Genomic DNA, 16,127 nt, shown 5'->3' with positions numbered 1-16,127 from the left:
TGTTCCACTGTTCCATCACCCCTATAGTAAAAAAAAAAAAAAAGAAAATTTAAAAAGATTCTTATGTTTGAACAAAACGTCTTGTATTTCAGTTTGTGTCCATTGCCTCTTGTCCTGTCACTGGAAATCACTGAGAATAGTCTGGCTCCTTCTTCTTTACTCCCTGCCATCAGGTATTTATACACATTAATAAGATCCCCTAAGCCCTCTCTTCTCCAGATTGAACAGTCCCACCTCTCTCAGCCTGCCCTCATGTGAAAGATGCTCCAGTCACTTAATCGCCTCTGTGGCCCTTTGCTGGACTCTCCCCAGTATGCCCACATCTTTCTTGTACTGGGGGCCCAACACTGGACACAGTACTCCAGGTGTGGCCTCACCAGTGCCAAGCAGAGGGAAAGGATCACCTCCCTTGACTTACTGGCAACGTTCTGCCTAACACAGCCCACGATACTGCTGGCCACCTTTGCCGCAAGGGCACCTTGGAGGTTCATGTTCAACTTGGTGTCCACCAGGACCCCCAGGGCCTTTTCTGCCAATCTACTTTCCATCTGGGTGCCCCAGCCTGTGCTGGTGGATAGGGCTGTTTCTCCCCAGGTGCAGGGCTTTGCACTCCCTTTTGTTGAGCGGCATGACATTCCTGTTTGCCCAATTCTCCAGCCAATCGACGTCCCCCTGGATGGCAGCACAACCATCCGGTGTATCATCCACCCCTCCCTGTTTTGTATCATCTGCAAACCTGAGGGCACACTCTGTCCCATCATCCAGGTCATTAACGAAGATGCTGAACAGCACTGGACCCAGATCCAGGTGTTGGACGCACAGTGCATTTGAACACAATCCCATGAAGGAACAGCGCATCAGAGTTAAAAAGCAGATTTTTATGTGTGCATTTGGCTGCCATCTCACCAACGAGCCTCACTGTCATGCTGTTATCCATGCTTTTGTCAGCATGAGCTTGAACTACTGCAAAAGCACAGCCAGCTGCTTTGAAGCTCTGCAGTAATACCAGGTGGCACAGTGACTGAAGCTATTGCCTTCCTGTCTGAAAGAAAGAGTCATGTTACAGTGGCGCCAGCAGATAGGATCCAGCCTGCTGGTTTTAACTCAAAAACTCTTAGATGGTTTGGGACTTGTTTACATAAGAGGCCACTGTTTCCCACTCACGTACCAATTTCACTAGCTAGAGCATTTACACGTGTTGACCATCTAGTAGAAAAGGAGTATCTGCTAGCGGGCAAGTTTCTGTGAAAAAGCCTCAACAGCTGAATTTGCTGCAATGTGGGCCCTGTGTGGATTTGGGTTGCTTCTGGCAAAACTATTTAAGAAACAATTTGGGGCAGAGCTGGATTGAGGATCTTATCTGAAAGTCCCAGGAGATTGTTTTACATGATTACATGCTGTAGTAAAAGAGATATGTTTGATTCCTTGCATAAATTATGACTATTAATAACTGAATTATAAATTTGAATATTAATTATTATAATGAATCCTTTAGTACCTAACAATTACAGAGTGTTACAAACTCTGAAATAAACACTAGAAGTCTCTAAATAAACAACATATTTGTGGCCTGAAACTGGCATTTTTTCTTCCGTTGTAAGAGACCTCAGGGCAATAGACTTCAAAGCTCTGGATTTTCATTTACTCCCAAGGAAAGCAAACAAGCGTCAGAGTAAGTAAGAATCAGACCTTGAATCCCATTAGATTTGGCCCCCTCTGATGGACTTTCTACCCTTCTGTCATGCGTTCTTCTGCTTCATTCTTCTCATTCAAATTCTTCTTCAAGATCCTATGTGCTGGTGCACTTTTAGACCTCTCCTACATCTGATCTCTCTTATCTGACTTGCATTTTGTGAACTAGCAAACTAGTTAACTATTTCCTTTCTTATCATTTTAACAAGGATGCTCCAACATATAGAAAGGCTTATCTCACAGTCCTCAAAAGTGTATCCATAAGTCTCATTTTATTTCTGTACGTAATTCTATATTCAACACCTTTTTTTATATATGTTTGTCTTTGATCCTGCTCAAGGCTCTCACAGTCTGTTTTACTTGGCTGTAAAGAACCATGCCCATATGTAGCGTTAAGGCTGAAAGAAACTACAGAGCTGTAGCTAGAGTGGGGCTAGAAAGGGGCTGCCAAAGGGCTGCCAAAAGAGTTCTCCTCTGAAGAATACTGTGTTTCTCAATAGTGCCTGGCTCATAGCTCAAACTAGGGTTAGCATTAGCACTAGCACTCAGAGAACAAGAAAGCCTAAAATGCAGCTGAGATGGGGCTGCAAAAGGGCTGACAAAGGAGAAATAGGGCTGCCAAAATAATTCTTCTCCCAGTAATATTAAGGCTGTGGACTGAGCCATGTCACAAGGCTTTGGCTCAGCCTACGCTTAAGGTGAGGGCTGGTGGAAAGAAGATGGATCTCCAGTTGGAGTTGAGCTGCCAAACGAAACAAAGGGCTGCAAAAAGAATATCCCCCTGAGGAACTGATAGTCCAGGGAAGTGCTGCTGTGTCTTTCCCAGGGCTCAGTTCAAGGTTGGAGTTAAGCTTGGAAAAAAGCTCAGAGCTCCAGTTGGAGTGAGGCTGGAAAGAAGCTGCCAATAGAGAATTAGTTTAGCCAAAAAAGGAGTGTTTACCCCCTGGAAGAGCTGGAGTGCCCTTGCAAGGCTCTGCCCAGGGCAAGGTCAGGATTAGGGCTGGAAGCATCCATTTCTGTAGTTTATGTACACAACAGTGTATTTTGTGTTTATCTGGCATGCGGGTACCTGCCTTGAAGCAGGTAATATATCCACATGGAAGAAAGGTATAACTCCAAAGAGAAGCTAACAAGGGGGGAAGATTTACCTCCCAGTTCAGACTAGACTGCTTGGCCATAAAGGGAAGGAAATGGAAAGGTCTGGAACTGTCTTACACCCTGAGAAGGGCAAGACTTAAGTTCACATACAGCAAGTGGCACAGGTGACAAAAAGGCCACGAGCATGGCCAAGGCACAGCGACACAGCCCACAGACACCAGCAGCGGTCTGGCATGGACCGCCACGGTGGAGCCGCTGTCGCTGCGGCCACCGCAGCCCGCTTGGATGTACTCGCTGCCAAACCTCTCCTCCCTGCCATTTTAAACTCTGCGTCAGCAAACAGAGCGGCTGACAAAATGGAGGGGGAAAGCGCAGAGAACAAGATGGATTGTTTTACTCCTTGGAGGTGAAGTTAATTTTGGAGGCCTCGCTCGGGTATTTTCACAGAGCTCGTGCCACCTGCTGGCAAGCAGGAGCAGCTGCCTCGCAGGCCGGGAGGCACGCAGACCCCGCGGCCCAGGCCGGCCAAGCCGCCTCCGGGCTGGCGAGGGAGCCCTCCCCGACAGCCAGCGGCGACCCACGACCCGGGCATCTCTCTCTCTACTTGCGTGCACCGAGGGCACGGCGGTTAACATCTCTGGAGCAGCTGGGACTTCGAGACCGTTATCTGCACAGGCCAGGCCGGCCCGCTGCCAGCTGCAGCTCGCCCCGCGGGGGGCGGCCTCGCCGCTCCTCCCCTGCCCTCTTCTCCGCTGCCCGCTCCTGCCGCGGGGGCGCAGGCGCCACAGGGGGTACGATCCCGCCGGCCCCAGCGCCCGGCGGCGCCCCCGCTCGAAATGGCGCCGCGGGGGTCCGCGGCGGCGGGTGAAATGGCTGCTGGTCAGCACTGTTCGCCCGGTGGCAAGAGCGGCGGCTCTCCTCCGCCTCCCGGCGGGAGCGGCAGCTGCGCCACGGGCAGCGCCTGATTTACGGTCTGCGACATGCAGAGTTGCGCAAGGCAGAGCCCGGCTTGAGGTGGCTTCCAGAAGCTTCCCTGCCCTTGTTAAAGATGGCTTCCGCGCCCGTCCCGGGGACTGCAGGACGTCACTTCACCCGGCCTCCTCGAGCCAATGGCGCTTGCATGCTCTGGAGTCACGTGGGGTGAGCGAGCCAGTCACCGGGAGCGCGCGGAGCAGCTTGACGTCACTTCTGCTCCTGAGGCGTCGTTCCGGGTTTGCGCGTGCGGTGCCGGAGCGGGGTCGATCGGGCAAGAAGCGCCCACGCAGGTGCGTGGGGTGGTTGCGGGACGGGGCGGCGCGGCGCGGCCGGGGCTGCGGGTGCCACGCTGGGGCGCAGCGGCGGGCCCCCGGGGGGGGCGAGAACAGGGTCCAGGCCCGGCCGAAAGCGAGTGAGGGCCCGCGGCCCGGCCCAGGCCCAGGCCTAGGCCTGAGGCGGGGGCTGGCCCTCTCCCTGCCCCTTCAGGGGTTCTCGCTGCCCTGCCTAGGCTGGAATGGGTTTCCTCATGCTTTGGTGCAGTGGTGACTTCGCAGTGTTTCCTTACTGCTGTATTTGCCAGTTAATATGCTGGAACGTTGATGGTATTTTGTTTTCTCGTTAACAGTCTGCTTTCGTTTGTCCTTTTTGTTAATCTAATGCTTGAAGGTGTCTTGCTTTGAATATCGGTTTCAAGAAAATAAAACTCAGAATCATAGAGTTGTCACTGTAAGTTCCTGCGAACTGTATCATCCCAGTGGAAGAGTGGGGTTTAGTGGTGGAAACAGGATGTGTCTCTGAAAGTGCTTCCACTTATAAAAGCAGGATTTCATAACTGATTTTCAAAGCAAAGTGACTTCTTCTAGCAGCAGGATTATCTTCTCACTTTTACTTCTTTGTCATTAGTGCTGGCTGCCCAATGCTGTGGGTGCTTGTTTCTCATGCATGTTTAAAGTTACCTTTATTTAGAATGCTTTTAAATTATATTGGACACTGTACATGTAAGCTATAAACAGTTGTTTGAAAAAATGTATTAGTAGTTGGGGTGTCTTGTGGTATCAGAGGTTGTATATAGTCATAATTAAAGTATGTGTAACTACAAGGACACAGGGGTTTTATGTGTAAGGTGTGCACTATTTGTGGAAGTAAGTTAGCAGGTTTAGTACTACGTATAGAATGCATAGGCTGGTGTCTGCTTATGCTACCAATTTGCCTGTGAGTGGTGTCATTGTTCTCTGGTCAAAACTGCACAAGATGACGTGAACTTGTGTTCTCGGCTGTGACCTTGACTGAATGCCGTGTCCCTAAAACTAACTAATTCTTTAAAGAATAGTTTAAAACCTCTCTAAAACTTTTTCTGCCACATATGTTATGCTATTTATTCATTTGGGTTTATACTTGGCTGAAGTTTATGTAAATTTGGAGCACCTTTTCGAACATATATTTGGAGGGCAGAGTGCTCATGCAGTGTTATGTCTCAAAATGAAAGTTAGTTGCCAAAGTAATTCAAACATAAGTACGTAAAGGGTCTTGATGTAATTGATATGTATGAAAAGTGGTATGTTCTTCTGTTGTCAGGTAAGTTGTGAGAGAGAAGTCTCTGATGAAAATGGGAGACAAACATAGATAGAACTGCATATTTAAGAAGGTTCTGGCTCTTACTACAGTACTCTAGTGATGGTACCATTTTTATTACAGGCTGTAGTGTAGTTGAGAATAAGTAGTAAGTGTACCTTGTTGTCTGAAAACCACGTAACAAAACAGTAAAGCATATTTTCTCGTGCACTTGCAGGAACACAGTGCATTAAATTATTTAAGCAACCATGCTGGCTGCAAGGCTAGTATGCCTGAGGGCATTATCATGCCAGACTATCCGCCCCACCATTACTCAGGCTTCCCCAGCTTTGAGGAACTCCAATATAAAAGCCTACAGGCTGTGGCAGCCTAATCAGGTAAGGTAATTCTCTTTCTAATGGTTCTGAGTGATGATATTTTAAAGGATTAAGTGTTTTGCCAAAAGAATCGCCTTGCATGGAGAACCTGTTTTGCATGATCATGAGCCTTCTGCTTGTTTGAGGTACCTGCTCTAATTTACTGAAGGAAGAGTGTTACTGAATCAAAAAAAAAGGGTTTTTAAGAGCAGTTGAAATAATGTCTTCTGTTCCAATGGCTATTTCCCCACTGAAATTATTGGAAAAAAGAACTTAAAGGAGGTAGGTAGTGATGAACAAGCCTCACTATGTAAGGTGGGAGGAGCAGAAATTTTTGTGTGACCTTCTCCTAGCTCCCTGTCTCTTAAGAGTTTTACTATAATATTGAAGTAAAAGCTTTCTTTTCAAAGACTTTAGTCCCGATATGTGTTTAGAGCTGTAGATCAGGTTAGAGCAATTTCTGAACTATGGCAGGGCTATCTGGGTCTTACCAGCAGTTTTAAAAACTGGGCTGTCATTAGTTTAAAACATTGTCTGTTTATTCTTCATTGAGAGAAGATGTTTCATTTTTGCTTTCTGCTTGGGTAACTCTCAACTGTTAGGAGGCGTTGCTCTTTTGTCATCATCTTGGTGAAAGTGCCAGTGGCATATTCTTCACCTCCTTTGTGTTTTCTTCTTAAGCATAGAAAACTGTTTTAAGCATCGTAAGTTTGTAGGGGGGGGTGTGTGTGTTGTGGGTTTTTTTGTGGTGGTTTTATTTCTGTGGCGAGTGCTACACAATTACAGTGTAGGGCTAGATTTCCTTAGATGCAAAACACAACAAAACTGAAGTGCTATGGTAAACTTCCTGAATTTTATTGCTCTAATGGCTGATGGTAGTAATGATTGTAGATTTCGGGTTTTAGTGTTGAAACAAACTCACAGCTTTGAGTGAGCCCTTGGTTGCTCAGGTGCCTGTATAATAATTCAGAAATTCCTGGAAAAAATGGTAAGGAAACTTCAGAAGTTGTTTCTGAACATAAATAAGAGTTTATTCTGTGTTGCTCTTGCAGCTTACTAAGACTTTGAGCAGCATGCTGTATTTATTTGGAGCTTGTCAGCCTTTAAAATCTTAAGTTCATAGGCCTTCACTCAAGGTTTGTTCTCTAAATCAAGTCTAGAGTTGAAAGCAAATAATTCATGCTGCTTTTCCAAATTTAGTGTCTGTAAAGTATAAGTATTGTGCAAGAGTATTTTTTTACATAAAAGTGTTTACATAAAGAGTGTTTTTACATAGAAACCAAAATAATTTTTTTACAAAATAAAGAAGTAAAGAGTATGTTTTTATATTTTGAAAAAAAGCCTTATGCCCCTGTTTAGTACAGTGGGGCTAGAGTAGAAGAAATGCAAACTGAAAACTTCAGCTTCTGAAATTCACTGCATTGGTTCTGTACTTCTAGAACGTATGAATGTTATTCACAAAGCTTTCTAAACTTTAGTGTTCAGTTGTTTTCCTTGAGCACAGTTGCTTCATGTCTTTAGGAGGTAAGCATAGCTAAATAAGAGACTATGTAGCAATTATAAGTGTAGCAAGTAAATTGATAAGAAATGTCTTCTATTTTATTTCCTTGAATCTTTCTTACGTTATTTCTGAATCTAACAGTGCTATGCCACCAGAGTAAGAACAGGTGTAAGGCGTGGAAAAATTGGCCAGGAAATTAAAGAAGCAGCATTTGAGCCATCTGCAGAAACGGCACTTAAAGGTAGAGTAACTCTGCTTTAAATACTGAGAGTCTTTGAAGCCGAACTTAAAACTTCCTCGAAGGAATCAGTTTCCTTCAAATCATTAGAGATTGAGAATATTGTTTCATATGTAAGTTTGCTTAGTGATCTCCCTCAAATGACTGGAGGCAGTTTCTCTGCTTGTCTTTTCTTGTAAAGTTTAAAGCTGCAAATATGTCACAGTATAGAGAAGTTTCTTGCTGTCTCTACTTTAAGATGCTGTTGAGAACTGTGAAGTCAAAAATGGTTGTCTTTTAATGGAGACTTGGTTGCAGATTTAAAAAAAAATATGCTAACTCTTGCTTTGCTACATCTAATTTGTATACTGTTTAAAGGAAAGCTTTTTTGACAGTGTGTACAGTTTGCAGAAAAAGTTTATGGTACTACAGGTATGTAAGGCATTGGCTTACTATGCTTGCTAGTACATCTAGTGTGGATCGTAATTTCAGTGGATTACAAAGGGATTTTTTGATAGTGTTCAGCAGAACAGACTTGTAAATGTGTTATAATAGTATTGAACTGACAAATGGAACACATGTAGATTGGCCAGACAGTGTCTTGGCTATAACATGTTAGGAAAAAGTGTAGTCTTAGAATTATACAACTGAAGGTATTTGGTCTTAGCTGCTCTTACTTCAGTTATAACAATATTTTATGATTGATATTTATATTTGTAGCAGTAATCTGATATGTTTATCAGACATACTGCCAGTGTGTCTGGCAGTATGTCTAAAAGTTAGACAGTAGAAACCGGTAGTAAGTCATGTGTTGTTGCCTGTGAGTTTTGGAAATCCTTTTTTAAACTGATTTCGATCTAATTGCTACCAAAGAGCTCTTGAAGGAGCAAGCATTAAGGGCAGATGAATGAGAGGAAAGGACACAATGGCTAGTTTTTCTCCTGTTTTATAGTGAGTTGATTAGTGAAATGGTATACTAAATCAGCAGACAGGTGAACTCTTCTGTTGGAGAACCTGTTAACTGGTTTTGTGTTGGAATTCCTGTCACTGTAATGAAGGTCAGTAAACCTGGCATGTTACTAACTGGTGTCTTATTTCTTACTCTGTTTTATGAAGCTATATTGTGTTGGTAGGGTGAAGACAGAGTTGTTCACATGTAGCTCAAGGAGAACTGGTAACGCAGTGACTTGAAGTTAAGTGGAGCTTTAAGAAAGAAGCCTAACATGGATCAGCTATTAGACAGTTAACATCATCCTCGCATGAGTTTTGTTGTATATCTGAGAAAAAGCATTCATGAGAGTGTGGATTTTTTTCTTTATACAGCTGATCGCCTGGGGAAATTTATTGTTGCTGGAGGGGCTGCTGTTGGCCTGGGGGCCCTCTGTTACTATGGAATGGGCATGTCCAGTGAGATTGGAGCTATTGAAAGAGCTGTGTAAGTAAGATGGCTTACTCTTTTAAGTAAAGAGTACATCAAGTGAATCTCCCTCCTCTTTATATCCGTCCCTTCTTTAGCTGGTATCACCCAGTGTACACATAGCTTTTTTTTTTTTAAGCTCTGAACAGAAAGCCCTTGCCTCTGTGCAGGATTTTAAAGCATATAACTGAAAGCAAAATTTGAATTATCCAAGCTTAAATGGATATTGACTTAAGTGAGTTCCTTCATTTTGCTAAATTTGAAATGTATTTGTGAAGAGTATATAAATATGTCTTATGAGGTGTGCCACAGATAGTTTATGAAGGTTAGTCTTCTGTAAAACATATTGTTAAGACCACTTTGCCTGGTGTTCCTGTGAGACTGTTCATTAAATTTTAATACAGCGTGTTGGAAAGAGAGTCTCCTTTGAACACACCACTTACCTTGACATAAGCCCTGCTCTAATAAATACGTTTTGCTTAAAACTTTGGTGTATTGCTTTTTGGCCAACAAAAACCTGACTGTGATAGCAAAACCATATAGTTACTTAGACTTAAAAGATGGTTAGTGATAAGCATGGGCTTGGGAGAAATGAGTGCTGGAGACATTTTGTGTTACTCTGCATTTATATTTGGAAGTGACCATCAGCATTCATATTGAATGCTTGCTAGTTGTATCTATGAGAAGCTTTTCATTCATACAGCTGTCTGTATTTTTTTTCTCCACGAGCCTTGAAGTAATGGGTCAAAAGAGTAAAATGGGAGAAAATGTGTGCACTGTGTTTAAGTTTGGTATTAGCAGGGAAAGCTTCCTGTCCGTAGTATGACCAACTCATGCTGCAGAAACTCATTCAAGTCTAGGTCTATTGCTGCTGTTAGAGCTCTCAAAATGATGTTCGTGTCTTTTGATGTCAGATAATCATGTGCACGGTGACTCAGCAATTTGTGAACTGCTCAGCAGGCTACTTAGTGCCCAGTACACATTCTGTAGACATTTCTCCCTAAACCAGTCTGTTATATACACCATTCTCTATTTTTCCATAGTTAAAAAGCATTTGTTATTCTGTTTCCCATGTATGCTTCCTCCTTAGAATTGAACTATAATTAGTATTATTTGTAATTTGCAGTGTTTCTAGAGAGTTATGTTACATTAGACCAGCAAGATTTAAAAGTTCAGCCCCCTGTTATAAGGTAGACTCGTGGCAGAAGTTGCTAGACCACACCATGATTATGAAACCTCCCTTATATCTATAGCTGTTAATACATTTAACAACTTGTGGTTTTAGTTGGTCTTCATTCTGATACTGGTAATTGCACAGCTATGTATGACTGCTTATTTTTCAGTATTTGGCCACAGTATGTGAAAGACAGAATTCACTCTACTTACATGTACTTTGCGGGAAGCATTGGCTTGACGACACTGTCTGCTGTAGCAGTAAGCAGATCTCCGGCACTCATGAGCCTTATGACAAGAGGCTCCTGGCTGGTAAGATTATGTTATAAAAATAAAAACGTCTACTGAGAAAAGATCCCAAATGTGATGGTTGATATAAAAAATGTGAGATGTAAACTACTTGGTGAAAAGTAAGGCAAAACTTCACTTAGACTAGTGTCCTTATCCATAAAGACTACTTAAGTATTGTAATGATACTTTGTGATTTAAGATTTGGTGATTCTAATTACATGCTGGCATGCACCTTCTATACTGCTTTGATAGTTTGTCAAAGATAAACTACATAAAAAAACGCTATGCTATCTTTACCAGCTATATGCAAGTAGAACCTGTTACAAACAGCCATCTGAGGCTAATGACACTATTTCTGTCGCTTTCTAAAAATGGCAACTGAGGTCCCTATATGTTCTTACTCCTCCCTGTGTTCTTCTGTATAGCTCTTTGAAAGCTGCCTCCTGTTTGCCAAGGCTGAAATGATACTGATAGGCAAATCATCTAGGCAAACTGCTAACAAAATGCATCTGCTTAGTACATATTCAGTGTGTTAAGTGGAGTGGAACGATAATAGTTAAATGCCAACACCTACATAATTTTATAGAGATTAATTTAATAACACATCCTTGGTGATGAACCAAAGTTGTACATTTCTGACTAGTTTGCTAGCTGCTGGATGTTTCTGCTTGGAATCATCAGTAAAAGGAGGCAATGAGGTTTAAAAATCATTGGTAGCAAAAGCATGTGAACTGGGTATTGGCTTTGGGTGGAGAAATGTACAAGAAAAAAGTACGAGTAACATTTCAGGTACTTTAATGAGGATTAGAGTGAGGGGCGGAACCATATGTTTTCCTTCTCTTACACAACTAAGAGATTTGTTGCCATCTTACTTCTAAACTTGGATTCCTAGAAGACTGAGTAAAAGTAAAATGGGAATTACTGCAAGCTAGGATCTGCAAAGATTTGACTGTAACCTTACAGGAGTGAAATTGACAAACGCTCCAGTTATGAATTAGGTTGGTCTTTTGAGAATTACACTATTGACTTTTAGACTAGGAGGTTAGAACAGAGACCATATGTCCTAATGCTAACTTGAGCTCTGTAATACTGTTTTTACAGGCAATAGGTGCAACTTTTGCAGCTATGATTGGTGCTGGAATGTTGGTCAGGTCCATATCCTATGAAAATAATCCAGGAGCTAAGCATTTGGCTTGGATGATGCATTCAGGTATGTGATATTAGTGTTCATTGTAGAGATGTCTGTGCTTCAGTGTGACCAGATTCTTACTTTAACAAAACTTTGACTTTAAGGTAAATTTTTATATACTGCTGTAGGAGAGTTAAGATTTTTTCAGAGAGCAATTAGAACTCCTGAACGTCAGGAATATTTCTAATGTGTCCTTAACAGAACTCTCTATTTTTCATAATCTTCTAAAAGTCATGCTCAAATTAAACTTGAGATATGTATATGCTACATTGGCTAGAACTAATTGGTTTCATAGCTGCTTTGGTTTTGTGACTGCTTTCTGGCACTATAGCTTCTGTAAGCACTATTGCCTACACTTACCATTCTTCAGCTGTACAGGATAGGAAAGTATTTGAAAACTTAACTAGAAAAATGAGATTTTAGTATTAAACTGCAGCTTCTTAGATACATGTTCCTATCAGGTACGTAAGCTGTGAGTACAGATAAGTTTCTCACTAATGAAACCTACTTCAAATACAATGGCTATCATTTTTCAGAACTGTTTTGCCAGAAATAATTTATGGTTCAGGAAAGACATGTGGATGTTGGGCACTGGAATCATATTTGTCCCTCAAGAGCTAACATTTCTACCAAGAAGAAATTGTGTTTATTTTAGTGATTGTTATTAAGTTAAACAACTTAATGTGATATTAATGGACTAGATAGAGGTTTCATACAAGACTCTAGCAAAAAGTCTGACTTGCTTGTCTAAATAATTACTGTAGCAGAAATCTGTCCTGCTTTTCAATGTTGAGTGCTCCTGTGGCTAATTATGTAGTTGATTAGTCTATGCTAAGTATCTCTTACCAGCTCTGTTTTGAACAGATCAATATGTTGACTTTTGTTAGTCTTTCTTCCAAAGACCAGCTCCTTGAAGTACTCTCCAGAGGTAGATAAAAGTAGGTCACAGAATTTAAGGTTGCTAATTTATTGTGCTCCCTTCTAGATAGGTGCACAATCAAGTGTGTTGGTATTTTGTCATGTAAGTAGATTAGTTTGAGCCATGTTATCTCACTGGGGGGAAAAAAAAATTGTTTTGGCAAGTGGTGTTTCTACCAGAACTGTTCCAAATGTTATGACTGGTGTTTTTTTTTCCTTTGGCTAGGTGTCATGGGTGCAGTGGTGGCTCCTCTTGCCTTCTTGGGTGGTCCTTTGCTGATCAGAGCTGCCTGGTATACTGCTGGAATCGTCGGAGGGCTTTCCACTGTGGCCATGTGTGCTCCGAGTGAAAAATTTCTGAACATGGGAGGACCACTTGGAATAGGCTTAGGCTTTGTTCTTGCCTCTTCAATTGGTAAAATAATGTTTTAATACTGTCAGATAAAGTAGGTTATAAACTTAAGCTGCTAAGATGCAGCTCACGTTTAATTGGAGACTGGTCTGTACAGTTAAGATTTGCTGTAAATAGCCCTTGCAACTCTAGCACAGCAGAAAATACTCTGTTAAATTTGTTCTTGAAAACGAGCGTGAGGTTACAGTGCTGGCAAGTGTTAATCTGACAAATGGCCGATAGTGCTGGCTTGTATTTTTTGTTACTGCCAATAACTAGGGAAGGCAGTAAACGTGATCGTAGTTCTTGATCCACTTGTTCTTCTCCCTTATGTGTTTCTAGGCATTGTTGTAGTCCTAGGGACAGAGGTACTTTCATGTGAGGAAAAGTACGCTACTCCCTAGGGTGTTCACAATTATTGGATCAGGTTGTATATGTGACATCTTCAGCTCATGTGTTAAAGCTTTTAGTATCAAAATGCACCACGAATTCAGAATTGAATACTCCTTGAAAAACATGCACTACAGTAACTGAAGTTTGACCCAACTCAGAGTAGCAGATGCACCGAGTAGCTTTCTTTAACACTGTTGTACATTTCCCCTCCAGGATCCATGTTCTTGCCTCCTACTTCCGCTTTTGGTGCGGGCTTGTATTCGGTAGCTGTTTATGGTGGACTGGTACTGTTTGGCATGTTCCTGCTCTACGATACACAGCATGTTATCAAGCGTGCAGAAACTATTCCATATTATGGAGTAACAAAATATGATCCAATCAATGCGTAAGTATTCTGTGTTAACACAGCTGATCTCGATGTCTGTGTAAGAATTTGCTTCAAGCTATATTGAAGTAGGCTTTAAAAACAGCCAGACCTTTTGTTTACCATTCAAAAGTGTATCGCTGTTAAACACGAAGAATCACAGGGTTTAAAAATACAATGTGAAAATAGCTAGTGGAGTTAAAACTGAAACTGTCTGCCTGAAATGAGAGAAACAGGATTGAATGTGTGGTGTCACATGCTTCCAGCAGTACTTCCTAAAAAGTATTTTTGTTTTCTAAAGCATTGCTGGGAGAATTTATAGCTGCTTTCTGAAAATATCTGTCAGTATCAGCTGAGACAAAATATGTTAATTCTTTCATAGTCACTTAATATTCACTAGTCTTTGCCACTAAATAAAAAAGCTTCAACAGTGTGATAGATAGGGAAAGAAGGATTAACTGATTCTCAGTAAAGACCAAATCTGACTAACAAGTAACTTGCTTATAAATGTTGTCTGTCTGATCTTAGGTGAATTGTTTACCTCCTTGATTTTGGTTTCTTATACTTGAAATAGAATAATATTGACCTTCTTCAAAATCCTTGGAGATAAACAGATAAAAGTACAGCATACAAGCAGAGGGCTACTGTATGAGAACAGCATGTTGTCTGTTAAGACTTCTGTAAATACTTCCTGCCAGCAGAGATGGTAGAACAAAAATACAGGGTTTTTTTGACTTATCAAGCACTGGGGACAATCATAGTTGGGTTTTGTTACAGATGCTTCATGAAGGCTTTTAAAAATGAAGTATAATGGTGTGAAACACCAAATATTACTTGTGTTCAACAGTATTAACTTCAATTTCCTGTTTCCTAGGTGCATGGGTATCTACACAGATACACTGAACATCTTCATTCGGGTGGCCACCATGCTTGCGGGTGGTGGAGGTGGCAGGAGAAAGTAAACCAAGACTCGTCTTTGCAGCTGTCTGACAGCTTACCTAGTGCACATACTAAATAAAAATTCATGGTTACAACCAGTTTTGCTGCAAGTCAGAAGTTCAAAGCATTTCAGCATATCGTTTCAGTGCAATGTGATTCAGACTTAATAGTTTTTTTCAAACACTTTCCAGCTCTGTGTTTAAAATAGTGTGCACTGCTTCTAATTGTACATTATTTTGGGAAAGTAAATTATTTTTAATATATGAGTAAAATAGACTATCTGCTTTTTAATGGGTTTGACAGCAGTTCAACTCTTACATTCTTTTTTTTACTGTTACTGCTTAGTAAGGGAAGTAATTTCTAAACTGATATCCCATATGCAGATAGGGACACAAGCTACTTCATGAAATGCTGTTGAGATGCATCCGTTTTCAGTTAAAATTGCATAAATGGTATTTTGGTGACATGTTAAGAAGAACTGAACAAACTGGATGTGGCACTAAATGCAGTAATGACTTCTACCTGGGCAGAAATTTCAGGAAGGTTTAAGCAATTGTCAGAAATGCATTGGATTTGACAGGTGAGGTGACCAAAAAGTGTAAAGGAGACAAGATGAGGAAACTATGCAGCATTTATCCTATATGAACTTCAGTCTCTTTCTGGAGGACACGAGAACTCCTTGCTTTAATGTTGACTGGATATAATGCCTAGGTTCTTTTGATACTAGATTTATCAAACTGTTGAATAGCAATAGAGGTGTGCCTTTCTTCCAATGACTAAACTTCAGTATTGCTGATGAAGCCCCATCCTTCAGAAGAGCTCCTAGTGCTCATCTCTTACAAGCTTGTACAATTGGCACTGAAAGAGGGAATTGAGGATGGCCTGCTGTAAACCCAAGTATCATAAATTTACCATACTGTTGTATGCTTTAGTCCGTTTCTAACTCTTCTCCAAATTGGTGTGTTCAGCTTGGTCTAAAAGAAATATTCCCTATCAGTGAAATTGATTTAACATTAAGAAATTTATGCTTACCAAATTCTGTTGCTATATGTTGGAATAAAAGGTGAGTTCTTGGGCACAAGAAAGTTTTGAGCTAATGTCAACAACTCAGACTTTCAATTTCTGGTAAATATGCTATGTTTATGTATTGACTTATGGAACAATAAAATTCTAGCCTCACAAGTTGACTACTCTCACTTCCCTGTGTTAATAGAAATATTTTAATACCCCTGCACTAATAATGTGGTGAAGAGTACTATAAATATTTTTTTGTCTACAATTTCCTTTGTAAGAGAGTGCATATTCCTCTCAAAATCTGCAAAGATGATTTCTAGTTTCACTGGCTAGCATCTTTTTGGGGATGTTTCCCAGATGGAAGATGCTGATCTACACTTGCTTCAAGTGGTTCTGTTAGTGTAACCTGTTGGCTACTGACTACAGCCAGTGCTGCTTTTATGTCTGTCATATACTGTAGTATATTTAGTCTCTTCAATCATAGGGAAGAAACAGTGGATTGTGAAGAACCTTGTTGGAACTCCTTTGTGCCCAAAGGTTATATGGCACAATCTAGTTCCTGGCACTATTACAGCTGAAGGAAAATCAAGTACTTCGATGGAAGAAATCTCTGGACTGTCTCAAGTG

At 41.3% G+C, this 16,127-nt stretch overlaps 2 protein-coding genes across 2 annotated transcripts in view; both read left to right on the top strand.

Annotated features, from left to right (window-relative positions):
• The first annotated feature begins 3,916 nt into the window (after nucleotides 1-3,916).
• Nucleotides 3,917-15,673, top strand: GHITM (growth hormone inducible transmembrane protein). Its single transcript, XM_072870432.1, has 9 exons — nucleotides 3,917-4,055; nucleotides 5,555-5,714; nucleotides 7,336-7,435; nucleotides 8,735-8,846; nucleotides 10,172-10,313; nucleotides 11,394-11,502; nucleotides 12,626-12,814; nucleotides 13,397-13,568; nucleotides 14,422-15,673. The coding sequence occupies exons 2-9, from the start codon at nucleotides 5,586-5,588 to the stop codon at nucleotides 14,507-14,509; spliced, it is 1,041 nt and encodes a 346-aa protein (XP_072726533.1). The 5' UTR covers nucleotides 3,917-4,055; nucleotides 5,555-5,585; the 3' UTR covers nucleotides 14,510-15,673.
• The window catches only part of CDHR1 (cadherin related family member 1), an 87,223-nt gene continuing 86,047 nt past the window's right edge, over nucleotides 14,952-16,127 (top strand). Inside the window, exons 1-2 of the mRNA XM_072870440.1 lie at nucleotides 14,952-15,029; nucleotides 16,075-16,126. Of these exons, the coding sequence (XP_072726541.1) occupies nucleotides 14,952-15,029; nucleotides 16,075-16,126 (130 nt within the window). The remainder of the gene's footprint in view (nucleotides 15,030-16,074; nucleotide 16,127) is intronic.

This window comes from Ciconia boyciana, chromosome 8, assembly GCF_034638445.1.
Source record: "Ciconia boyciana chromosome 8, ASM3463844v1, whole genome shotgun sequence".
NCBI lineage: Eukaryota > Metazoa > Chordata > Aves > Ciconiiformes > Ciconiidae > Ciconia > Ciconia boyciana.
This window is presented reverse-complemented; position numbering and strand designations above follow the sequence as displayed.